At 31.9% G+C, this 25,767-nt stretch overlaps 3 protein-coding genes across 8 annotated transcripts in view; 2 read left to right on the top strand and 1 right to left on the bottom strand.

Annotated features, from left to right (window-relative positions):
- Positions 1–260: 260 nt before the first annotated feature.
- LOC149482432 (uncharacterized) lies at positions 261–6,415 on the bottom strand. 5 transcript variants are annotated; one of them, XR_016316675.1, is made up of 7 exons: positions 5,925–6,414; positions 2,483–3,966; positions 2,189–2,400; positions 1,921–2,115; positions 1,332–1,745; positions 877–1,106; positions 261–509 (listed from the first exon to the last, which is right to left on the bottom strand). XR_016316675.1 is itself a non-coding variant. In XM_089703848.1 (7 exons), the coding sequence occupies exons 2-7, from the start codon at positions 6,115–6,117 to the stop codon at positions 1,004–1,006; spliced, it is 2,601 nt and encodes an 866-aa protein (XP_089559974.1). In that variant the 5' UTR covers positions 6,118–6,202; positions 6,320–6,389; the 3' UTR covers positions 261–1,003. The 5 variants fall into 5 exon arrangements, 3 of the variants coding, with proteins under 3 accessions (XP_089559974.1, XP_089559973.1, XP_089559975.1); XR_016316674.1 differs by having other exon boundaries at positions 882–1,106; XM_089703848.1 differs by having other exon boundaries at positions 261–1,106; positions 5,925–6,202; positions 6,320–6,389.
- A 3,536-nt stretch (positions 6,416–9,951) lies between these two features.
- LOC149482431 (TBC domain-containing protein kinase-like protein) lies at positions 9,952–20,061 on the top strand. Of its 2 annotated transcripts, XM_089703773.1 has the most exons (13): positions 9,952–10,399; positions 10,475–10,727; positions 11,002–11,218; positions 11,393–11,655; positions 11,961–12,204; positions 12,499–12,660; positions 13,280–13,457; positions 13,742–13,948; positions 14,315–14,502; positions 16,044–16,127; positions 16,995–17,119; positions 18,149–18,320; positions 19,253–20,061. In XM_089703773.1, the coding sequence occupies exons 1-13, from the start codon at positions 10,207–10,209 to the stop codon at positions 19,376–19,378; spliced, it is 2,412 nt and encodes an 803-aa protein (XP_089559899.1). In that variant the 5' UTR covers positions 9,952–10,206; the 3' UTR covers positions 19,379–20,061. The 2 variants fall into 2 exon arrangements, with proteins under 2 accessions (XP_089559899.1, XP_089559900.1); XM_089703774.1 differs by lacking the exons at positions 18,149–18,320; positions 19,253–20,061 and adding an exon at positions 17,850–17,907.
- Positions 20,062–22,449: 2,388 nt separating this feature from the next.
- The window catches only part of CrebA (Cyclic-AMP response element binding protein A), a 98,111-nt gene continuing 94,793 nt past the window's right edge, over positions 22,450–25,767 (top strand). The window contains exon 1 of the mRNA XM_089703771.1: positions 22,450–22,823. Coding sequence (XP_089559897.1) covers positions 22,761–22,823 — 63 coding nt within the window. The 5' untranslated portion in view covers positions 22,450–22,760. The remainder of the gene's footprint in view (positions 22,824–25,767) is intronic.

The following is a 25,767-nucleotide window of genomic DNA, read 5'->3' as shown; positions in this document are numbered from 1 at the left end:
GAATAATAGCGCACTTAGACTTTTTTTGGACAATTTTTTGTGATTCGGATAATCGGCGATTCGGATAGTCGGAGTTCGGATAATTGGAGTTCTACTGTATTTTTGTCTAAATGTGTATCAATGTGAAGGAATATTAATTGGTATTTTCTTTTACAATATCTGAATAAAGTATCTGTTTTTCATGAGTTCTTTTATTTCATACCCAATTACACCTCACGGGCAAAGGCTCAAATTACTTTAGCTAAGAAATAAAACAACACTTTACAATAATTTATATCGTTTATTTTTAAAACTTTTTACATTATGTACATTTTTATGTTTAATATTTTGTATAATTAATAATATATACCTAATTAATAATATTATAAATTAAATAACACAATCACAACAGTTTTACCATTCGGTGCGCGTCGAACACTGTACGGCCAGTCCTGAGTCTTAATCACTACAAAACCACTATTTAAAACTTACCACAGCCAGAGAAAGGCGACCCGCGCATGCCTCGCCAACTAGAAATTGCATAAATAATGAATAAAATAAAAAAATAAAATGGTTTAATAGATACTTTAAAAGGGTAGAAACTAGAATCATTTAAATTATTTTGATGCAATTGAGAAACTACGAGTGATGACGCATGTCTTTAAAATGCAAGGCAAAATGTGAATAATAATATACATATACGCAAAAGTTAATATCTATACGTTAATAAGAAAATTATTTACATTTTACCATATCTTGCTATAACAAATGCCCCATTCCAGTGATACAAAATACGAAAAGCATTAAACCACGTCTAAAATCGCAAATGAAACACGAAAAACAAATCGATTGAGACTCCCAATAGCATGCATGTAGCATTAACAAATCGATTAATACTTTACACTCGAACGAAGGATCCGTCGACGGTTGAAGTTGGCACAATTTACAGGGAAAAGGGAGTATGTGTGTGTCTTTTGTGTTTTTTTCTGTGGCGTAGCGAGTGTCTGTGTGATTTTGTGTAATGTCATTGAGTCTGTGATTGTAAATGTAGGAATTTGCAGTCGGTGTCCTTGCAAGTGCCGCCAACTTCGAACGGGCACAGGAATGCGTTCGGATCTTCCTTCCAACTGAAAAATAACCATTTTAGAAAAGTTAGGTGCAAGCGCGCGCGTGTGGACAGTTTCAATGCATACTTACATCGCCGCTCCCGTACGCGATGTTCGTACGCATATGCCATCCACTTTACGATCATTCATTGATTTCCTTACATTTTTAGAACGCCTATGACATTGAAATTATTATATTCGCCAAAAAATCTCAAATTAATTGCAATGTATGACACAAATACTTACTCTGTCCGTCCCAGAGCATCTAACGGAGATATGTAGTCTTTAACTTCACATTCATGCTTATTTCTATCCTCATCCATTTTCCTTCCGCAATCAATCGAATTATTTATATCACTAAATTCACCGATATGGTCTTCAGTCTTTTGGAAATCTACAGTTCTCTCTTTGGTCGGCGTTTTAGCTTTAACTACTTTTTTATTGCTACTGACATCGATTTCAACTGACAGTCGTGGATTATTTGCAGACGTATCCTTATTTAAATCATTTATTACACTAACTTTTACTGATTTCAGTAAATTGGGGTTTTTATGTTCCTTAACTAATGGATCATTTTCTTTCTGTTTTTTAATGCTATTAATTACTTTATTATTGGTATTGGAAGGCGGATAGGGTATGGAATGTTTAAGTGTAGTTGAGCTGAAAATACAGAAATAAATATCAGTAGTATACTTGACAAATGATTTTGAACCTATACTCAAACATATTCTAGTCAGAAATAGTTAAAAGTTAAAAATATTAATTTGGAAATAAGTTTGTATAAATTGATGACAAAGAAATGATTAAATTCAGTAAATAAGTGTAAAAACCAAACCTCTTCAAAAGCATTTGATGCTGCAGTCTTATTTTCGATAATCCATTCTGCACATTTCTTTGTTGTTTCTTATTAAGCGTGATTGCCGTTGTAATATTTCTCAGTTCATTGGAAACTATTTTATATCTCTGAGACAACTTCGTTGCTTCCTCTTTTAGTTTTAACATTTTAGCTGATTCCTCTGCAATCATTTTTCTGAAACAAAATACATGCAGCTCAAATAATGTTTAAAATAAATTAACTAATGTAAAAATTATCTTTTTCCCACCTCGATGAAGCAATCTTTTCTTCTAATTTCTTAGCAGACACTTCCATTGTATTTACTGAGTTATTTCTAGGTTTTAGTGTTTCCTTACTACTAGGCTTATTTAAATTATTCAAAGAGAGCTGTCGCGCCTGTTTCAATTTTTCTAATTCAGCCATTCTTTTCACTAAGTTTTTATATTCAATTTGTTCTGATTTTGGTAAATGGTTCATTGCCTGGAAGATAAAGGAAGAATTTAAAACAATATTATCCTGAAATAAAAAGAATATTATACATATAATTAGAATCCTTTCCAACCTTGGGAACAAATTTCTGAGGTGGTTTTGGTGGAGCTTGAGGTCGAACAACATCTGGTAAAGCATTTTTCTCGACTTCCATTCTAGTAGATTTCAAAAACTGGTCAAGTTTTTGCTGAAATTCTGTTTGCTCTGCCAATTTCATGTGCATTTTAGTCAAATTTTTCGTAGCTTCATGTTCACCTTCAGAGTCTGAATCACCAAGCGTTATAATAAATTTCTTATCTTCTGGTATTTTCATTTTTTTCACCACTTCTGTTCTTGGTTTAGTTACTTCTCTAGCAACTTCAACTTCAGTATTAGTTAATGTATTTATATCTACTAGATTTGGAAGGTTTTTACTCAAAGATGTCAATAGTTTTGCTCTTAATAAATCTTCATCTTCCTCCAATTCATCCTCTTTGGCTACCTTAACTGAACCTGTACACTGTTTTAAGTTCTTAACATCAAATTCATTAAAAATATTATTATTATCACAGCCATCTTTGCTCTTTTCATCGCCATCCGAACCGATCTCCATATCAACATTCTCAACGTCAGTATTATTTTCGGTATCATTCCTATCATTATTACAATTTTCAAAAAAGTCATCTTCCATAATCGAATGTTGGGACAACCGTTTCTGCAATTTTTGTTTCTTTTTCATCTCTATTGCTTTTTTCAACAATGCTGACCTTAAGCAAATCATTCTCAACTCGGCAGTATCACTATCTTCGTCTTCTGAATCTGGTTTATTTGGAACAATGTTTTGTACATCAGGAAGAGCTAATTTTAATTTGGAAGATTTTGTTTTCAAAGCATGCTGCCTCAATGACTCTAAATCTTCATCAGTACTTGCGCCACTATCATTAGGTTGTAAATCTTTCTTCTGTTCTACAATTCCCGCATCAACAGTATCATGTGAGTCTTCACCAACATTTTCAATAATTTTTATATCATCATCTGTATCTATATGATCATTTAATACATTTGGATTTTCAATAGCATTATTCTCGGTGGAATCACTATTCAAAGATATAATGTCTGAGTTGGCTTTTAAACTAGGTTTATGGGCTGGTTTTGTATTTGGACCAGTGAGTATTATGGGATTTTTAATAATAAAAGAATCTGCAGTTTTCGTCTGATTGGCATTAAGCATTTTGGCGAGTCTATCTTTTAAAGAACTACTTGTGTCTACTTTATTTTTATTAAGAGTGACAGCATCAGCTAATTTTCGCCTTTTATTCTTGTATTCATCATCCTCTGAATCTTCACTGGTTTCACTCACCACTTTCATTGGTAGAACCTTTTTACTGCGAGCATATTTTTTTCTGTTATTTTTTAAGGGCTCAATTTCTTTTGGTTGTTCCTTTGACTTTTTAGTTTTTTTTAAGTATTTTTCAGTTCGAGTAACGCGGTACACTTCTTGTGTTTTAGAATCATTTTTATCATCTGATACTTTTGTGAAGTCTTGCCAAAATGAAGGTTTTGTTTTATTTGGTTTACCTAAAATTGTTATTTGGGATATTTTATTATTCATGAGATTTTACACAGTAACAAATTAAAAGTTGGGCAAGTGAGATTCTTTTTTAAAATTCAAGATTCTTATCTATACAAATACAGTCTGAATATTAAATTTATTTGTCCACTATTTAAATACAACTTACAAAACAATGTTTTATATAAACAAAAATTATTTTAATTACAATACACTTGTTTATTTATTCATTAACTATACATAATACAACATTATATTTATACAACTATTCTTCAAAAGCTAATTTTAGCCGTCTCAGATTAGGTTGCTAGAAAAATATCATTTTAAAGGTTTTCAAATATTAAATTTATCAATAATAGAGTACTGCACTCCAAGCAGTAGGGAGGTAGATATACATTAGAAATGAATAAGTTATAAATGGCATATCTATAATGACACTGAATAATATTTTGTGATTTAAAAACAATTGGATTTGTTTCTATATAATATTTCAATCATATTAATGGGAGTATGTATTTTCCTATTCCTTGAGGTAGGTTTAATCTATGAAATTATTTAGTCTTAAGAGTAGATAAGGATACCATGATTATCAATAATTTTACAATTTTAATTATGTACAAAAATGTGCAAAATTTCTTACAAATATCGCTTGATTTACCATTTTTAACAAGGAACTGGCAGTAACTTTTGAACAGAAAGATACAATAAAGATATGTACATAGTTTATCAGGCCAAGTAATCAATCTGTTTTCAATTTTTTATTTTTATTTTGTAGCTTAATTTGTTCTTAAAAAATGCACTGATTCAGTAGTGTATCTGTGCAATCAAGGGCCATTGGGAAAATAACAAAACAGGGCCTCTTGACATTCAAAGAGAAAAAAACTTTATGATGAACTAGAACTTGATATTGTCTGTTAGTAATTTAGTCCTGAGGTACTTTTTTTTACCTACACTACACCTTTTTTTACTTCAAGAAATGTGTATCCAAACATTAACTAATCCTACTAATCCGACTAATATTATAAAAGTAAAAGTTTGTGAGGATGTGTGTGTGTGTGTTTGTTACTCTTTCACACAAATACTACTGAACCGATTATTATGAAATTTAGCAAACATATAGAGGGTAACTTGGATTAACACAGGATAGGTTTTATCCTGGAAATTACACAGGAACGGGAACTATGTGGGTTTTTCTTTGAAAGCGCGGGCGAAGCCGCGGGTGGAAAGCTAGTTCATAATATAGCCACTAAAACAATAGTTAAACTACAATGATAATCAAAATTTTATTGAATATTTTTATGCACAAAACTAAGGGCGGCCATACACAGACCGCTTCAAGCAGTCAACTGCGCGGTTTGTAGAAACAGCTTGAGAAGTCAACGACCGACTGCTCAAGCAGTCCGTATATGTTGCTCAGCTGTTAACTGCTTAAGCCGCCTGTGTACTTGTGTGTTTGCACTTGCTGTGGCTTTCTAGAAGAGACTAAATTTATTTAGAAGATGTTCTAATATTAATTGGTTATTGGTACAATTTGCCATATGATTGAATGATAGCGCCTTCATTGAATGACAATATTTATTTGAATCATCAAGTTGTTAAATCTGTAACTTTTAATTAACAGGTTGAATTGAGTGATACTTGTTAAATTAATGTTTGGGCTGGTAATTCAATTGAACTCATTGTCGTCATTTAATGAACACGCTACTGCTAGTCTTTATTCAAATAGCAGACTCAACCAGATGATAGCGACATAACCATCACAACTTTCTTTAATTTTGTTGATGTACCTTTTAAAATATTAATTTATATTTAAATATGGTTTGTATAACACAGCATGTATGTTAGTATATTGTAAGTAATAATCAACTGCAATTGAATTAAATTATTAATTCTAGTATTTATTTTATAATTGCAAATATGAGTACTTCACAGGCCTGAATGATTTAAAATACTGATCCGTACTAACCTGTGCCCAGAGATGTTCTTTTAGCCTCCTTTCTTTCAAGGACATTGTTGTAGTTCTCCAGAATTTCTAACCTTTGTCGCAGTAAAAACTCTTCCTCGGACGAAATATCTGATAGATCATCGAGCTCATCTACAATTTCACCCTCTTCCCTTTCAGACTCCATATTTTCGTGCTGTATTTCTACACAAGCCATGGCTAATACCTATTTATCACTTTCACCTTTTGTCAGTCAGCAAATATGACACTGGAAACAAGTTCCTCTAGAACATGGTTTGTAACTGAAATAAATGTTTATCAGTAATAAATAAAACGCTTTGGTAACTCATGCTTTATGTTCAACATGGTATAAAAGATAAGAAGTAACGAATAATTATTAATATGAGCATTGAACAAACGTTAAAAATAAGAAATCGTTATGAGATCCAATGAAAATTGCAATAAAAATGTCAGAATTCAGATTGTGCAATGTGACCATAGACTATACAAATGTGACATTTCTGCCTTCATAAAATTTATGGATTTGCCAAAGACAGACAGTGAGATGTCCACGAAAAAATGTGTCGATGTTCGATATGATCGATATCGATAATAATGGTATTTTCATAATTTTGATTCTAGCTAGTATCTTCGAAGAGTTATGTCACCTTATATTATTGTAGTGGCCCAGCCTAGCCGCACACGTTCGGTTACTGAGTTACATTAGAGAACAATAATTAAAGTGGTATTGTTTTATTGTAGTCTTAACTCATAGAAACTTTACATACAAATAGAGAAAACACTCACTCTTGTGTGTACAGTGTAGTCTTAGATCTATTATAAGGTATTTTTTTTATAAAATAATAAATAGGTAGTTAGGCATGTATTATTACCAAAGACGGCATACTACTGACTTGACTGTGCACTGTAGCGCGAAAACAAGATAAGGGTCAAATTGCTTGAAAAACGAACTGTGTAAGTGTCCTGATAAATATTTTTCTAATGATGATACGCTACGTAATTTAAAGTATGTAAAAATAAACTAATACTGTACCCTGTACATATTTTAATATTAAGTTAACGTTAAATTGTAAACACCGTTAGTAATAGTTATAATTTTCATTCTAGCTAATAATAATATTATAATCTTTATCGCAATGTAGCTCTATCTGTTACGTGCTTGTGGGTTTCACTTTAAGTCTTAAATTTAATTAATTTTTACCGACATAATATAATTCATGGGATACATTCATTCATTCATCAGGTACAAACTTGGGTACAAACAAAATTCATCGTCACCCTATGTTACGTCCCGGCCTTATCAGCAAGCTGCTGACTACGTCGTTCGCATGGGAACGGGATGCGAGCGTAGTTTTGCTATGTTAGTTTTTTAAGATTTCTTTAGAATAATTATTCATATTGTATAATGATTTTTTAACTCCGGTCTGCACCGAGCAGACGTGGTTGTAAAGTTTCATTTTAATAATTAAAATGAAGTTAGGTATGAATTAAATCTTTTTTTTTTTGGGGCCTCCGGCTGTGGGACTCGTCATTCCCACGTAAACAAAGCGTAAACATCAATATTTTATTGGATGAGTTGTCAAACAAAATGTTAGAAAAGGACCATTTACCATTGAGAGACCTCTCGCTCGAAACGCCTTTGGTTAGCTTCCGCATTATGAGGAAAAATCAACCCTTAGCATAAAGAAATATATTTTATTTTATCAAAACAAAATTAAATACGTGTTGGTGCACTGTCAAGACAGATACTATCTCAGAGGAATAAACCTATAGAGTTCTTATATTGAGACAGAACAAAATACATATTTTCTAATCTACTTACTCTTAGTCAATAACAGCATACTGCATAAGTCAGATTGAGATAGCGATAGAGTATCTGCACTGTCTTCAAACGTAGCGCGCCGGCAGTCAGTTTGTTTTCCAACCAGCTGGTGGGCTCAGTGCGTCAAGTGTTTTTAACGAAATATTTAGAAAATATAAAGTGTATAGTGTTTCTTTTTATTTGTCAGTGTGCTAAAATGACTATTGTATGTTTAGCTACCGGCTATTACTAGTCGAATGGGAGTTTTGGATGAAAACAATGAAAAAATATCTTTCCATCGGTAAGTGATTTTCAGCAAATTGATAAATATTTATGTTCTAACCCTATTTGAAGGTTTTATCAAGCGCTTTTTTATAAGTTTATGTTGTAACTGTAACATTTACCCACTTTATGGGGTTGTGGAATACAAAAGAATTAAATAATTTTTAAAAAATGTCACAATATTATCACGTTTGGCATTTTGTTTACCACCGTAGTGTTGTAACACATCTAGCGTATATTATCGATTTATGACAAAAAATCTATTTCATATTAACGTTGATTTATTTATTTTGTTTCTTATATCAGATTTATATTATGTAGTTGTTGTAGCAAATAATAGATGTAAATTTTCTACAGCAGGAAAATAAAAAATACCACGTGGTTGTTTTATTTGACTTATCTGTTTAGTTTGTTGTTTCTCTTTTAGATTATTAATAAATTCATTTTGTTTTAGATTTCCAGAGCTAAATAAAAAATGGGTATAAAACATGAGACGTGTAGATTGGACGCCGTCGAAATTTGCTAGATTGTGTTCACTGCATTTTGAGCCTGCGTGTTATCAAGATGGATACTCTAGAAGAATTGTGCAATCTTACGCTTACGTTTTTTTTTGTTCCTTTAGATAATAAATACATTTGTGTGTGAGTGAATTTTTATTTGGAAATTTTTTTACACATTTACTTTAAATGTGTAACTATGTGAAAATTAAACGGTTGATTAAATGACAGTTCTCATAGATGAGAAACTACTATTGAAATACATACTTAATATACATGCGTTTTCAAAGAAAAACCCGCATAGTTCCCATTCCTGTGGGATTTACGGGATCAAAAGTAATTTTTCCAAATTTCATTGTAATCGGTTTAGTAGCATTCGCGTGAAAGAGTAACAAACATCCAACCTCACCAACTTTCGCTTTATTAGTAGGACTAGCTTTCCGCCTGCGGCTTCGCCCGCGTTTTCAAAGAAAAACCCGCATAGTTCCCGTTCCCGTGGGATTTCCGGGATAAAACCTAGCCTATGTTACTCGTGGATAATGTAGCTTTCGAATGGTGAAAGAATTTTTAAAATCGGTCCAGTAGTTTATGAGCCTATTCATTACAATCAATCAAACAAACAAACAAACAAACAAAGTTTTCCTCTTTATAATATTAGTGTAGATGTAAGGAAAATGTTTTCTTTAAGACTGTCCTTTTATGAACTTGTTAAAATTCATGTTGACTGTGCCTTTTTCCTCACTCCTTTAACTTTATTGATCTTTATTTTAAATTAGTTACATTTCAAGTTTTAAAATTTATTTTAAAATATACTAGCTTTCCGCCCGCGTTTTTAAAGAAAATCCCGCACAGTTCCCGTTCACGTGGGATTTTTCGGTATAAAACCTATCCTATGTGTGTATGTACAAAATTTCATTGTAATCGGTTCAGCAGTGAAAGAGAAAGTTATCCATTTTCGCATAATTCCGCATTTATTATATTCGTAGGATTAAACAAATAATGTATTCAACTGAAATTTATGATTAATTTTGTTTTTTTTTATTATTTATTATTTCACGAAACCGTAAATTCAAAATGCATTCACGATTTTATCGATTGAAGCACATCCCATCACTATCACCTTCTATCTATCTAAATACGTACCTATAGTAAAAATGGTGCCATGACTATGTTGAAACGTAGCTTGTAGTCTATAGCTATCTCATTCTTTCATACGACGTTTTCTTTAGATAGAGAGAAACAAATATATGTAAATTGTATACGCTCGATACAAGTACTCTATAGGTTTATTGCTCTGAGGATACTATAATGTATGTAGTATATAGACGGATAATACACTATCCATTGTCTTTGATTTACTAATATGTACTGTGGTACTACGTACGTATAATCTGTGATTCAAAATCTCGGTTCAGAGTTCAAAATCGAGGTGACGAATGACGTTTGTTAAGTGTCAACTGTCATCTGTCACATTCTATCCCTGGATGTTTTTGTTTTGATACAATTTTCATAATTCAATATTCATTTAACAAATATTTTTTTTAAGCTATATTTTTATTCAATAATTTAAGTTTCAAAACACCATAATAACCGATGTTAATAGATATTCAAAAATATTAATTGACATTTATGTCCATCACCGCCCCTCGGTGATAATAAAATAACCGCTTGTTGCCTTAAAAGTTTATCTTCTTGCGAAGCAATAATGAATGAGGAGGCGAACTGTAAATTTGCTGCTTGCACGTATTTCGCTAAAAATCATCCTGGTGAAACGTGCGGTAGCAACGGCTTACCGCTTACTCCTAGTTCTGTAACTATATTAGGACGAGCTCAACGATTACTGACGATAGAACATCTGAATTTATGCACCTACCTCGATATTATTAGAGGGAAACATGGTATGTAACATACATCAAACTATGTCCATCAAGGATATTTGCATATTAACCGTCTTTATTTTGTTTTTATGTTAGAAAGGATAATCGTGGTGGCTGAAGTAATAGGTAAACCTCTATCGGAGCACTCATCTAAATTTTCCATCCCTGAGGTTACAAGCATTGCTTTACAAGTGGCTAAGGCAATGCAGTATCTCCACGAACAAGAAATAACACACAGAATACTCTCAGATGATAATATTTTATTAGATAATTGTGGGAGAGTAAAGCTATTCAATTATGGCATGTATTATATGACTGATGGTGGAAAGGAAGTGCCGTTTCCTTTGGGGTGAGGAATTTACCTTATTCAACTCAAAAATGAAATACATACCTATATATAACTATGTAATGAAAATCTATTTCCTCAACACATAAAATAATTAATTAAAAAATAAATGTTTAAGTTTGTTAATCACATTATTGACTTGTGTCTCTGCAAGTGGGGTTGACTAAGATTCACCTTCACAATATTCTGCACAACATAAGTAAATTATTTTCAGCCAAACTGAGAAAACAAAGATTCTACTAACCAACCATCTTTTAACAAGTTAGCTTTCTTTCAGACTTCCCCGGTACCTAAGCCCAGAAACAATTCTAAATGGCGGAGGTCCATCAGCCGATATATGGAATTTTGGTATAATCCTCTTAGAGCTATGTCTCGGCAAGTTATGGAGTAGTTTGAAGCCTGGACCCATTCTACGAAGGATACTTACGTTGGTACATGCCAGTAATCCTGCTGAAAGAATTGCAAGGGAACATGACTGTTTTGAAGCTTATAAGGTGAGGTAAAAAAGGGAATAATTGTTTATAACAATTACCTTACTAGTAAACAAATTTTACAATTTACTAGTGATATAGGAAACTAGAAAACTGTTTATAAGTTAAAATTTGTTTTATTAATAAACTATAGTTTACATAATACTAATAACATTAAAGAATTTTCCCCATTTCTAGGCTCTTCCAGAAAGCATAAGAAACATAATAGAAAAATGTTTAAAAATATATCCTAGTGAGAGAACAACATTTACGGAACTAGTTGAAGATTTATCAAAAATTAGTGAACAAAAACCAATAGAAGTGAAAACACCAAGGGGGTTATTGGGTTGTAAACTACAATTTCTATACCATTGGTGGCAGTTAGCAGGCGGTGATATTATATCTGAGTTGAAGAAGAATGGCTTGATAAAGAATAGTCCCCCTATATTGTCTATGCCTATGTAAGTATTCAAGATTATTGTATGGTATAACCACATAAGTAAGTGACTGTACAGAGACAAACCTTCTTAATAACATGCAAAATTATTACCTGATTTGGTTGGGTTTTTACAAAAGAAATGAAATTTTATAAATTTTTCAAAATTATATTTTTAGTGAGCAAACATAAACTATTGATTGTTTAAAATATTGCTCATTTTTAGTACATATAATTATGGAGCCGAAAAATGTCAATAAAAATAAAATAAAATATAAAATATTCATCTACATAGTATTTTTCTATAAATTAACTGTTTTGTTTTTGTAGAGCAATACTGCTTGATGGATGTACAATAGGAGGCAAGAAAAATGCACTATTTGATAGAAGAATAGCAAAATATAGTTTATATATATTGAAAAACCGCCTCGCTCATATCTCACCACATGATTTTTACCCATTAATGCATGAAAGAAGAAAAGAATATGATGCTGTTACTTTACCTAAGATTATTAGAGAAAAGGATACTGAATACCAGTTCTATAGACTAATATGGTTTCAGAGACTTTTGCATGTAAGTATTTTTAACAAGTAATAATTGTCGGAATTGTTATTAAATTTAAATAGAGAGACTAAAATTATTTTAATGATATCCTTTTAAATATTTTTTATAATGATATAGATTAATTTAAGGCTTAATTTTATTTAAGGCTCAATTTTCTTTATATCTAAATTCTACTTTAAAAGGGTACATTCCTACATCATTTTTAGGGTACAATCCAAATTTGTTATAAATACTCTGAATAAATAAAACATATTTTTGTCATCACAAGAAATATTTTTTAATACTTTTTCAAATAAATTCTAGGGTTACCCCTACACAGCTCAGTACATAAGAGCTCAAGCAGAAATCGATATACCGCCCCTAGTGAGGGGGGATGTTTGGGCAGCCCTATTGGGGGTGGTGGGAGATATAGAAGATCAGTATGAGAGGATAGATAAGGAGACCCCTACTCCTACTGATAGACAGGTAAGCCTTTGTTGCTTTTTGTCATACAAGTTTTGAAGTGAAAACTTCTTTAGCGGCGTTGGGTATAAAATCTTAAACTCGCGTCAGGACACGTGGCCTGATCGAAAAATCGAAAGATGGATTTTTTTTTAGCCTTTAAGTATATTCCATGCGTAAGACGGATACCATTCCAAAATATCAAACATGCTGAACGTTAATAATCAAGTTTTCACTTCTGCCGGCACTCCCGGAGTGCAACCCGTCTTTTTTTTAGTAGTAAATTGTTCGACCTGTTACATTACTCACGCTATTATAAGCTAGTTCCCTACTCAATTTATTGTTGCAAATAAAAATGCTCTTTTGTTTAAAAGAGGTTTGGTTTCTAAATTATTGATATCTTGTGCTTTTAATATTTAATACAATATTACCTTACCAAAAAATTATCCACAATTAATAAGCCTTATTTTTTTTAACAAATACTGATTTAGAAACCAGTTTGGTACGTATGTTGTTGTAAAATAAATAAATAAATATTATTTTACGCCTTACCATACGGCCACAGCTTGATTTTTTTCTATTATTGAAAGAAAATATTTATCAAGGAATTGGAAACATTTTATTCAGTATTGCTTTCTTTCAGATTGACGTAGACATACCGCGTTGTCACCAATACTGCTGGTTGCTCTGTGGTAGAGCTGGTCACAGAACATTAAAGCGTTTGTTGAAAGCGTGGTTATTGACTAACCCGCAATATGTGTACTGGCAAGGCTTGGACTCGCTGACTGCACCATTCTTGTACTTAAATTTTTGTAATGAAGGTTAGTATCTACAGAAAAAAAAATTGACAAAAAGTGAGATACCAAGAGCCCGTTTTTTTTTAATTTTGTAAGGTTATCTAATATATAAACAACTTTTTTAAGCTTTTCGCAGGCGAATCCGCGTGCTGAGCCAAATATTTCTTAGTTTATGTGTTCTTCTTTATCACTGCCGAGTGCCGAGTATCATCAAAATCCGTTCAGTAGTTTTGGCTGGAAAGAGTAACACATCTATACATTCATACTTTTGCGTTTATAATATTAGTTTATTATTATTTTTCTTCTAGCTCGTGCCTTTGCCTGCCTCTCGGCTTTCGTTCCCAAGTACTTACACAAATTCTTCCTAAAAGACAACAGTGCGGTTATAAAGGAATATCTGGCTAAGTTCTGGCAGATAACAGCCTTCCACGAACCGGAGTTGGCAGCGCATTTACATGATATTAACTTTGTGCCTGAGTTATTCGCTATACCGTGGTTTTTGACTATGTTCTCACGTGAGTATGTTTTAATAATGGGACTTGGGGATGTGAGGCATATCCTGTAAGAGATAATGAAAAATTGATGATATCCTATTCCTTGCCTAAAGCAGTTTTGCAATACATAATCATATCGGACGAGAAGCCTTGTTTTTACTAAAGTTTACTGACAAATTTTCGATGTTGAATTTTGAAATGTCTTGTGTGTGTGTGTGTGTGTGTAAAGATTTACGAAAAACTTGCAACGGCTTTAAATGGCGATCTATTTTTAATGATTACATCTCATTTAAACCCGATAAAAACCACGTAAAGCGCAAGACGCAGGGTCAATTATAAATAATTGTAAAAATCTTAAAATTATTACTATTGACTTACTATTTTTAGATGTATTTCCCCTCCATAAAATCGTCCATCTCTGGGACGCATTACTAGTGGAAGGGCCACAATTGCCCCTGTTCATGGGTGTGGGCATTTTGAGACAGTTACGAGACACCTTACTGGATTCCGGTTTCAATGAATGTATTCTGTTGTTCTCGGATTTGCCTGAAATCGATATTGGCGAGTGTGTTAAGGTAACTTATGTTTGTTTCCAGTTTATCATACAGATAATCGATTGTTATATCGATCTTAATCTAATATTTAAGTTTTGATTTTTGAGAATAATGTTATTTTAGTTATTAAAATAGGTGTCTTGAACCTTGGCCTGAACTTATATGGTACTAATATATTATAGTTCACATAATTTTCGCTATTGCAAACAGTATATAGGTAAAATTGCTACTACGAATATGAACATTGTTATATCATAATTAATTTTTTCTGGTTAATATTTAAGTATAAGTTATAAAGTTTATCAGTATTATAATATTTAAAGTGTTCCTTGGTGTGGAATTTCACGATGCTGTAAAATGCTGTATGTTTTAATCTTTATTTTGGCCGTTTCCCAATAATCGGAATTTCAAATATTCTGATACAATTAACAGTTACTGCACTAAATATACTTAAAACTTTCCAAATTTTTGGCGAGTAGAGGTCAAACTTGAAGGTCAAATTTGGCCATCGTATGATCGAGTCAATAACCGCGCGTAGTAATAAGGCTCTAATATTTATTCCTATTAGAGGAGTCATTGAACCGACGCTGGGTATTCACTAAAAATGTCTCGTTTATATTTGCAAAAAGTGGTTTTAATACTTTTGAGTAGTTAAATTTTGTAGTGGCAAATTCGTCTGAGTATCTGAATTTTCTCTTTCGTACCTTTTTAATTTTTTTAATTAGGGCTTTAATCATGTATTTTTTAAAGTTTTAAAATGTAAGTGTGTATAAGTACTTGAATTTGTTAAATTAATAATATGTATAAGCTTAACAATAATTAATATATCATATAGGTATCGGTTCCTATCGGTTTAATCACATACATAATTTATTTTTTAGTTATTGAAACTGTACAATGTATAGCAGTTGAACTAGTTTTTACTTAGTGATTCGTTACCGTTTCGCTTTAAGTAACGGAGCTTTTTTATTATTTGCACCGAGCTTATGATTTTTTTTGGTATACGTTTTAATACGGGATGATAGAAATCAATTTAGTATTTCTTTAAATTAATGATACCTACAATATACTTACATTATGTTACTGCACCTACCTATCAACATCGTGATCGCATGTCGTCGATATTTTGATATTTCGACATGTCGGTTTCCTCACGATGTTTTACTTCACCGTTTAGAGCTCTAGTGATGTTATAACCTGCGCAGATAAATTGACAAATCAATTTATTTCCTGCACGCTCGCCTGGTTTCTAACCCCGATTTAAAGTCTGAGATCCTGGCCACTGAGCCACCCCTGCACTAGAAGATGATAACCTGTCTTATCACAAAAGTTTTAGACAAGGTTTATCTTTAATCGAAGGTTCTCTTTAATATGAAGCGCGGGTTCTCTTTAATCTGGTTTTGAGGTATTTCACATAGACAACTATTAAAATGACAGATACCTGGTTTAAAGTTAGACTACGTGTTTAAATGGTTTTGTGGTAATACGTAAAAAAAATTCTGCTTGTTGTTGTGTGTTTCCTATATGATCATCATAATATTTTTTGTTATATTACTGTTTAGGAATCCATAGAGATGTCACGCAGTACGCCGCGCAGCATCAGCTATAGACGCTTCACGAATGAGCCTGAAATAAGAGATCCTATGGTAAGTTAGTAACTTAAACTTGAATAAATGAAAAAAAAATATTACATAAGTAAGTACTATTATTTAGAAGTTAAACATTATTTATTAACATATTTTTTCGGGAAAATTTAGATGAAAATATACCATTGGCTTGTATTAAATAGCGAAAAATAAACGAAATTATAAAAACCTTAATTAGTAGCTTTAAATATTAACAAGAACTCTGTACCAATAATATTTCCTCTCAACATTGCTTTTTAACAATAATTATTATTAAATATTTTATTTTGGACCGATGTGGTCATTCATCCATATTAGTATGCATAAGCTAAATGCATCATTGAAACGTCTAAAATATTGCGATTTATATTCTAGCTACAATAAATAATATGAAGCATCGTATTTTCCTGCTTGTTTATATAATCATATTATGTTATTAATTATTATATTCGTGGTTATTTAAGCTGCAGTTTATTATTAATTGCAAATTAAATAATTACTTCCCAGAATTTTAAGTTGTAACTATTTTTATATTAACGTATTTTTTATTTTTGTTTGCGTTTGTACAATTATTATCATTGTGTAAAAGGCTCTTTGCAAAACTAACTTAACTTTTTACATAGAGAACCTCCTGAAACTTTGTCATGAATAAATGAGTTGAAAAGATTTTAATGTCCACTAATTTATATGATAGTCTTAATCATATAAATATTTAGAGAAATGCTGTCGCAAAATATCATTCGAAAAAGCTGAATATCCAACATCTTCCTTTTAAAAATGGACCCGAAATAGCGCGGCTAAGTTGTAAAGTAAAGTAAAGCATGACAAAGATGATTTAGAACAATCAAAATTGCTATTAGAAAAGATTAAACATCACAATAATTGCAGGATGTGGTAGAAGTGCCTATGGAGGTATTGCTAGCTGAAATATGTCCTCGGATAAACCTTTCTGATTTCTTCTCGCTAACCTGCCAAGAGAAATGCTGTGTGGTTGATATAAGATCGAATTTGCTGTGAGTATTCTGTTCATTTTTAAGGATTACAATAATTTGGTGTATAAAAATGTTTTTTTATGTATAATTTCATATACTACTTGGTCAGATGAAGAAAGTAATAGAATAAATAAATAAATAAAAAACAGTTTGATATTTGTTTCGAAATCCCATTCGTTATGTGACTTTATGACTATTGTAAGTTATAACTCTTTTAATTTGTATAATATAATTATTTAAATTCTTTACAGGCATATATGGCATATATTACATGTAGTTTTATCGATTAGCAATGAGGAAATAATGTAAATTTATTTTTGAAACTTTGATGGGGTCAAATTTTGACCTTTATCGCTACAGAATTTTGGTTTTCGTAGCGAACACAAATCAACTTTGCGTTTGTATAAAAAATCGATAAATTAAATTCAATGATAAAACAAGATAACACTAACTATAATAAAACTATCTATTACTGACTCATCATTATAATTCAAATATTTTATTACATCTCCAAATTATTATCTATTGCCATACTTAAGCCTTTTTCATGTCTTTTTATTTTTATTTTAATCGTCTGAAAAATGTTATTCTACTAAATATTATCAAAAATGTATTCGAAAATAGTTGCACAGAAGCCAGTATAAACGTACCCTACAGTGGGGTACACTTATAAACCCAGTACTGTACAGATATTTCATGTTTTTTTAAATCCTCCTAATTCCATAATACATTTACATTTTACCAATAGTAGGTATGAAAAGAGTTGCATAGTATACAATATAAACACAGTATAAATGTACCCTACGCGGGGTTCACTTATAAACAACATGAACGACACGAAATATCCTAATTTCGTGTCTCTCTTATTTTGAAGTGAAACTTCTAAACGCATTGGGAGAAAATTTCGCGACATGACAATAGTACGTCATGGAGTAAGGCGACGATTTTGGTATATTTGAATCTTGCCAAAGAAGTTTCACTTCTGACACATGTGCTCCGCAAACGCTCTTTTTTATTTATTGTATTGTATTTGTATTTCACTAATAATAGGTACGAAAAGAGTTGTATAGAGGGAAGTATAAACGTACCCTACAGTGGGGTACACTTGGGCCAGCATGAGTTGAGGTCACTCGGATTGCACCCTTATCGAGTTTTGAGTGAAGCGATTTCGTCCAAGAAAACTGTTGTCGTTGCGTCTGCTGAAGATGAAACTGCGCAGTTGGTGAGTATACTAATTAATAAATGAATATGTAAATAAAATGTATTGATAATTGTAATATTTAAAACAACTTTATTTTTATCAAAGCTATATAATTTTAATGAATTAATAATTGTATGAGTTAGTTTGCGAGTATTTCTGAAAAAAATTGAATATATGCGATGTGAATGTGATAATTTTTATAACTGTATAAATAAATTAATTAAAACATATTAAACCCAAGTTGCAGGAAAGATATTTTATTGATAACAAATAAAATATGATACGGCACACTAAGTAGATTGATAGTGCTAATTGCTATATTGTAAAATAGTGCGAATTGAAGAAAAACCCAATATCGATTGAGTAGGTAGATATAGGAAAAAGATTACTTAAAAATTGAACGGTCAAAATTATTTAAGTATCAATAAATTGTAAATGTATTCTAAGTGTTTTGAGAAGGGTACACTTAGACAGTTAAGTTGAAGTGGCTTGATGTGCCGTGTGTTGAGAAATGTTCTTCGATAAAGAGAGTTGTCTATTTTTATTTAAGCTACTTACTAAGTATTGATTATATATTTAAGTTTTCAAAGTAACAAAATAATATTTATGAAATGGTGTGGTGTATAGAGTCCCTTTAAATTACTCAGATAAATATTCCGAAGGAGGTACTAGTCTGTTTGTCTTTTTGGTTTTTATGTACATATATACTGCAGAATCTATTTGGATGAAGTAAACTATAGTAATCGAAACCTACCTAGAAAAGAGAGCATAGAAAGTCCTCTGCTTTATCATTTTTTACTAAAAAAACACATAAAATTGTTGTATTGTCATCGATCCTTGATATGATTGTACAAAGTTTGATTTAAATCTGTCCGTTTACAGTGAGTCAAAATCGACTCCGAACAAAATGTTTGCAAGCTAATATGAAAAATAAATCTAAGTCCTTTTTTCAGTTCAGCGACTATCTGGTGAAATGTAAAGTGCCTCGAGTGTGTATCCTCCACGGTGGAGTGAGTGCGCTACACTCGCACGTGCCTTCTCTCTTCACTGTACCGCCGAAAAGGAACGGTCATAAGTGAAAAAAAAAAAAAAAACCGACTGCGCGGGATTTTTCTTTTTTTTTCAAAAATATCTACCGTGTTCATATTTAAGTGGCCAGTGCATTCATGTATTACAAGGAGGAAGAATTTTACTAATTATTTTGTGTTTTCAACTTTTTGAATCCTAACATTCTAGCGCAGTCGGGTAAAAATTATGTGTCACAAGTTTTTAAATTGTTTAACTACTACATTGTCACTCATGTCTTCGATGAAGTTAAAAGTCGTGCCTAGGCGATCATGCAGCATGACATGCTTTAGAGTCTTTCATTTAGATTTTAGATCGCTTCGTTTGAAGCGATACTATTGGTTCTTTACAAACCTCGCCACGCATCCTCGCATATCTCTGGTGTAAGGGTGCTTATACTGCTTACTTACCCTTACGTGGCATGTATGAATTATGTGATGATTGAAAGAAATGACATGCTAACCACGTGCTCGCAACTGGTTGTTGAAGCTATCTAATTCTTTCCTGCAGCATGTCATGCTTGCTTCACCGTCTAAGTACAGCTTAAGATTTTGCGCTGTTTTTAAATATTTTTTAATGAAACGGATAAGACAGTCAGCGTATAGTCGAATATTAATTATGCGTATTACTATTTACAATTGATGATTTAATTACGATAAAGATAGATAAAATAAATAAATACCTACAACATTGTTAGAATTGTGATTTTCACGTATAAGTAGACTAGCTTTCCGCCTGCGGCTTCGCCCGCGTTTTCAAAAAAAAACCCGCATAGTTCCCGTTCCCGTGGAATTTCCGGGATAAAACCTAGCCTATGTCACTCAGAAATGATGTAGCTTTCCAACAGTGAAAGAATTTTTCAAATCTGCCAAGTAGTTTCGGAGCCTATTCAATTCATACAAACAAACAAACAAAAAATCAAACCTTTCCTCTTTATAATATTTGTATAGATAAGTAATATATAATCTACCTAATATTAGCAGATTATTTTTAGTTTTACTTATTTTTATAATTAAATAATAGGTAGTTAGAATATGATATTATATTCCATAATAAAATTATCCTATTAATATTCATTAGAATTTCATTTGAATTTTTGTATTCTTCCAAATTATAGGTACTTATTAAAATTTAAATCGTGATTTATATATTATATATTTTATTAATTAAATGATTAATGAAGTAGTATACCAATGTTTTGTGTAAAATTATAGATTAGGTACCTACTAGGTTTATCCCCAAAATATAATTTTGCATGTATCCATTATTCATCGGTATCTAATTGCGCCTTTAATGACTTCTTAGTACGTTATCACTTATTTGATAAAACGATGTAATGAATTAAAGTAAATTTATTTATTTTAATCGCCTTTGATTTAAACTGATTCTAGCGAAATTGTTGATCTAAGAAAATGTTATTTTAAATATTAATTTTGCTAACAACGTAGGTGCTCGGCCTTTATTTAGGTATTCAGATTCGCAAAATTGGCAAAGTCGATTTTTGATGATAGTGCAATAATTGTATTTATTATAGTCAACTCATCTAATTCTGTGACAAAACAGAATATGAAAAAAAAACAGGTTAAACTTTATAAATTTTATTTTTATTTTTAATAGGAACATTAATCAATCTTCTATTTATCAAATGGAGCAAGTGTAATCTTAACACATATGAATTAACTCAGCGTAAAATGAGCTTAATCAAACCGCGATGACTTGTCTAATTCTGTGACAATCACCATAATTCGGTGATAGTACTTCTCTAATTCTGTTATAACCGAAATATAAACATATTGAAAGTAATAATTATGTATTTATTTATCAATGAGAAATTATCAAAAGAGGGGAACCATAAAAAATTAATATTGGACATTATAATTGTTTGTGTGAACAGTGTACAGACTCATTTTTGACTGCAGAATATTTTGAATTGCGGATGTCAGCGTTGTTTCATTATATTTTCTATTTTTATTTTTGTCTTCCTCCATGCTGTCTAAAATAAAAAAAATAACTCACTTAATTATGTGATAAAAAAAATAACGGACTTTTTTAAAATGCTTGAAAGCGATCCTACTTTTAAACCTGAGCAAATATAAATATTTTCTGACTTAAACGACTAACGTATACGTACTAAAAACAATTACTTATACACGAATTGAAAATAATAAAAATTTGCTTGGTTAATTCGGTGACACTGTTTTGAGTTGCAATCTTGAAAATCGTTAACTTTTTGAACCCAGGAAATAAGGTATTATGCAAAAACAAATGAATAATTACTAAAACCTTTATCGGTATCAACAAGAATATGTTTTTAACAATTAATTGTCAAAGTATCATGAACTTACACTCACCTTTTCTATTTAAAATTAATTAAATAATGACAGCACAGTTGCACGCTACCGGTGAAACGTCAAACATGGCGGGCGCAGTGACAAATCTCGTGATTCTTACTATCTCACCCGCACGATTTTAACAAAAGTTTGTACACGAAAAGAAGCTTTATTACCATACCATAGGGTTAATTTTAATGTATTGGATTTTACTCCTATAACGCTATAAAAGAGTCCAAACGTTGTATCTCCGAATTAAGTGAGTCACATAATTAGGTGAGTTTACCCTACTGTATAATATACAATATACATATACTAGTTATGATGTAAGCAATAAATTTGTTAATAAGCATTAATGTATAACACCAAAATGTATTAAATATAAAACATTCCTAATTTTAGTTTTTGTTTTATTCACATCTCTCCATTTTTGATTCACTAATATAAATTTTAAAGATTAGAAAAATTTAATTACTTAAATTTTTCGAATGTAAATAGGAAGCATTACCTAATTAATTTTATAGATCTAAAATTAATAACCTTGAAAGAATCTTCCCAAAAGAACGCACTTTACTACACTACGATTCAGACCAACAGCCGGTCGGCAAAACAAATATTTTGTTGGCCAATTACGAAGAACGTGGGCATCCCCGAGTCCTACGTTTACTATGTCAGTTGTCACCGTTTTTACCCCCAATTGTATCGCGGCGTATGAATGAGAGCCGAGAGGCTGCGGGCGAGAGGGGGGGAGCCGCGCCGCGCCGCACTCAACAGCTGTACTTCGACGCGATAAGGTGTTCCTCGCGCACCGCTTACAAACATTCCTAGCTCGCGTGAAGTGAAATCCTCAATATAATCATCCGTAAAAAACAAATGGGCGTCGACAGTGAAACGTGAACTTGTGAAGTGGTGCACCATTTTCACCGTCGACCAGTTGCGGTGCAAGTTTACATTCTTTCCGAGTTTCGCACTCGAGAAAGGACCGTAACGTGACAGTTAGCTGTGTTTGTGATTGGGTGGTAGTTTAAGTGCTAGTCGGCGGCCCGAGAAGAAATCTGGCCCCGACATGGAGAGCTACTTCGATATCTCCAACGACCTAAAGGATGTCTGGGACGCGGACATCGACCCGGTAAGTTGACCTTGTTATCGCATCTTATCTAGCTAAGGTGAAATTTTTTATTTACAACACGTGAGCGAAATTTTCAGATGCAAAACAATGTAAAATAGCATTACGAACGCGATTGTCTCTAATTGTTCGATGATTACATCGCGTTTGACCCTGTTTTCGAGTAATTACGTTTATAATTACCTATTTCAGGTGGAAACATCTACCTGCATTTGATAAATGGCATCATATTTAAAGTCACAACATAAATGTTTTAAACATTAACTGATAATCAGATAATAATAATTACTAATTTGTTATCGTGCCGGCTTTGATCGTGATATCTATTTCTGGTAGGTAACTTTAATAAAGCTAATTATGTTTAAAAGTATGGTTTTGTTGTATAAAGTACCTACATTACATAAACAATAATATTTACTTTCAATGTAACGTGCTTGAGAATGCTGAATATGTATTATTAAATTTTTTTTGTGATGAACAATTAAAACACATCAGGAATATTATAAATAATAAAATAAAATTGGAAATTTAATTATTATTTAATTACTGATTGTATTTTACGTATAAAATTACCGGTACTTTCCCCAAAATATAGGTAGGTACCGGTAATTAAAATGTATGACACATTTTATTATATAATAGTCTAATATACTATGTATTATCTGTTTATTGAAAAGATATGATACCTACCTTTATCCGGAAAGATTATTATGTTTTGTCGCTCGTATAAACAATAAAAGAGCATTAGTGTTGTAGCAATTAATTATCGATATAACTAGCGACCCGCCCCGGCTTCGCACGGGTGCAATGCTGATACTAAATACACTACAGAAAAATTGTGAACGTTGTATAGGTATAAAAATTTAGCGGCCCGCTCCGGTGAGTCCGGCATCGCACGGGTATAAAATACATAGCCGGGCGGCCGCAAACGCTACGTCCCGCAATTTTTAAATCTGTAATATCTTCGAAAATATTCACCTAAATCATACGGTGTAAAGGGCCATATAGATCTATATTAAATGAACAATGTATCCATGGTATTTAATTGGTTAAGGATTAAATGCTGTATTGGTTAAAATCGCTTCGAAAATTAGCCATTATTTGTCGTAAAAAGTAAATGACAAAAAAAAGTTATTGTGGGTTATCCATAAGAGATAGACATATGCCATCGCGGACTTTTCTGTAGACCTTTTCAATGTGTATAATACTTAGTACATTATTTTGATAAAACTCGTAGGGTTCAGCCTGCGTTTGCAATGTAAGCGGAATAAATGTAATTTTTTACGACATCACATTAGAAACCTCAAAAATAACAGTACTTCTCCACTACTTAATGGATCTTATTATACATATAAACCTTCCTCTTGAATGACTCTATCTATTAAAAAAAACCGCATCAAAATCTGTTGCGTAGTTTCAAAGATTTAAGCGTACAAAGGGACATAGGGACAGGGAAAGCGACTTTGTTTTATACTATGTAGTGATTTATTGAAGAGATCACTCTACAAAGGTAACTTAGGGTTGTCAATAAGCGGTTGTCGACTTTTATTTTAACTAGGCACTTGTGACTGGATGTGAATATTTGATCTTCCCATGAGAGTTGCTATGGTAACAAACATCCAACAGGTGGTTACGGACGATTGAAAGTGGAAACAGGGAATGCGACTTTCTAACGGATAAACGAAACTGCAATACCTACTTAGATAATCACTATTATGCAATTTTATTTGTATTAATTATGTTTCACTATTAAAAAACTTTGTACCTACCTAGTGTATCAAAAATAATGTTTATCAAATGTTTATTATTTGTTTTTGTATTTGTTTTTCTATTTATCATCACAATTCAGCGCATTATTTAGAAATCAATAATGCGATGAATTGATGATGAATACAATACGCACCTGGTTCAAAAATTTCGGGAAGGGGTCATTGAGACGGTGATTGCGGAGCACCTGTAACTCGTTCTCTGCTATGTTTGACGTCACGGTCCACGGAGGTCTACCCATCTAAATCACGTGGGATACGCGCGTGAAGAGATGTGTTGTACGCTCAGAGCACATCACATTTGGTCAGGTTACGCGTTCTTATGGTTGCGTACGGTACCCTGGTGCGTCGACCTGGTACGTTGAACTAAGAGGCCCGTGGATTTATTATATTTATTAACATGGCACTGTATAGCGTAAGTAAATACTATATTTGGTGGTGTCCAATTTGTTCAAATAGGTATATCTAATAATTATCACGGTATTTTTTTTCTTCAAATTGGTATTCCATTTTTATTTTTTAACTTTAAGTAAATTTTTATGAAATAAAAAAAGAATAAAGTTTAATAATGTAGTTACATGTGTGCAAAAAAAGATATATACGTATAGAACATGTACAATATACCTATCAACTTCCTATCAATGGGGATTTCAATCGTATTATCATAGACGTTATGCTTTTCTAGGAAATTCCAGTCTTCTCATTCGAACTCACAAGATGGGTTATCATGACTTACGTTCTAATAGATGTCATCCTGCATAGAAAAGTTTGGGTAAATATTTTTTCTGGACGATAAAAAGTAGGTATATCTTTTATTAAAAAATTCTAACAATTGTGAAAACAACGAAACATAAATAAACTTCATATAAACGCAACCATCCGGTCGTCTTTGCTATCATTTTGTCCAGACTTCTTAGAAAAGTATAGGGTTGACACTAACTTGATTTTTACGAACGCGTTATTTCAATTAGACGTATTAAAAATGTGATTCAATTCAATAAACCCAATAAAAAACTTAAATCTAATACAATAAAGCCTTTTCCCATTAGCCTAGCCACTTAATAAATTAGGTATTTCGAAGGCAATAATACTAAACGTTAATGGACTTCGAGAATTCTTCCGCTCTCATATTATAATAGTGTCCATAGTATTGTAGTTATATTCTATATGCTCTATGGCAT

The sequence above is a fragment of the Colias philodice genome, chromosome 15 (genome assembly GCF_061535455.1).
Source record: "Colias philodice isolate Cphi_HAF_F1 chromosome 15, ilColPhil1 Martin Lab GWU primary, whole genome shotgun sequence".
Classification (NCBI taxonomy): Eukaryota; Metazoa; Arthropoda; class Insecta; order Lepidoptera; family Pieridae; genus Colias; species Colias philodice.
This window is presented reverse-complemented; position numbering and strand designations above follow the sequence as displayed.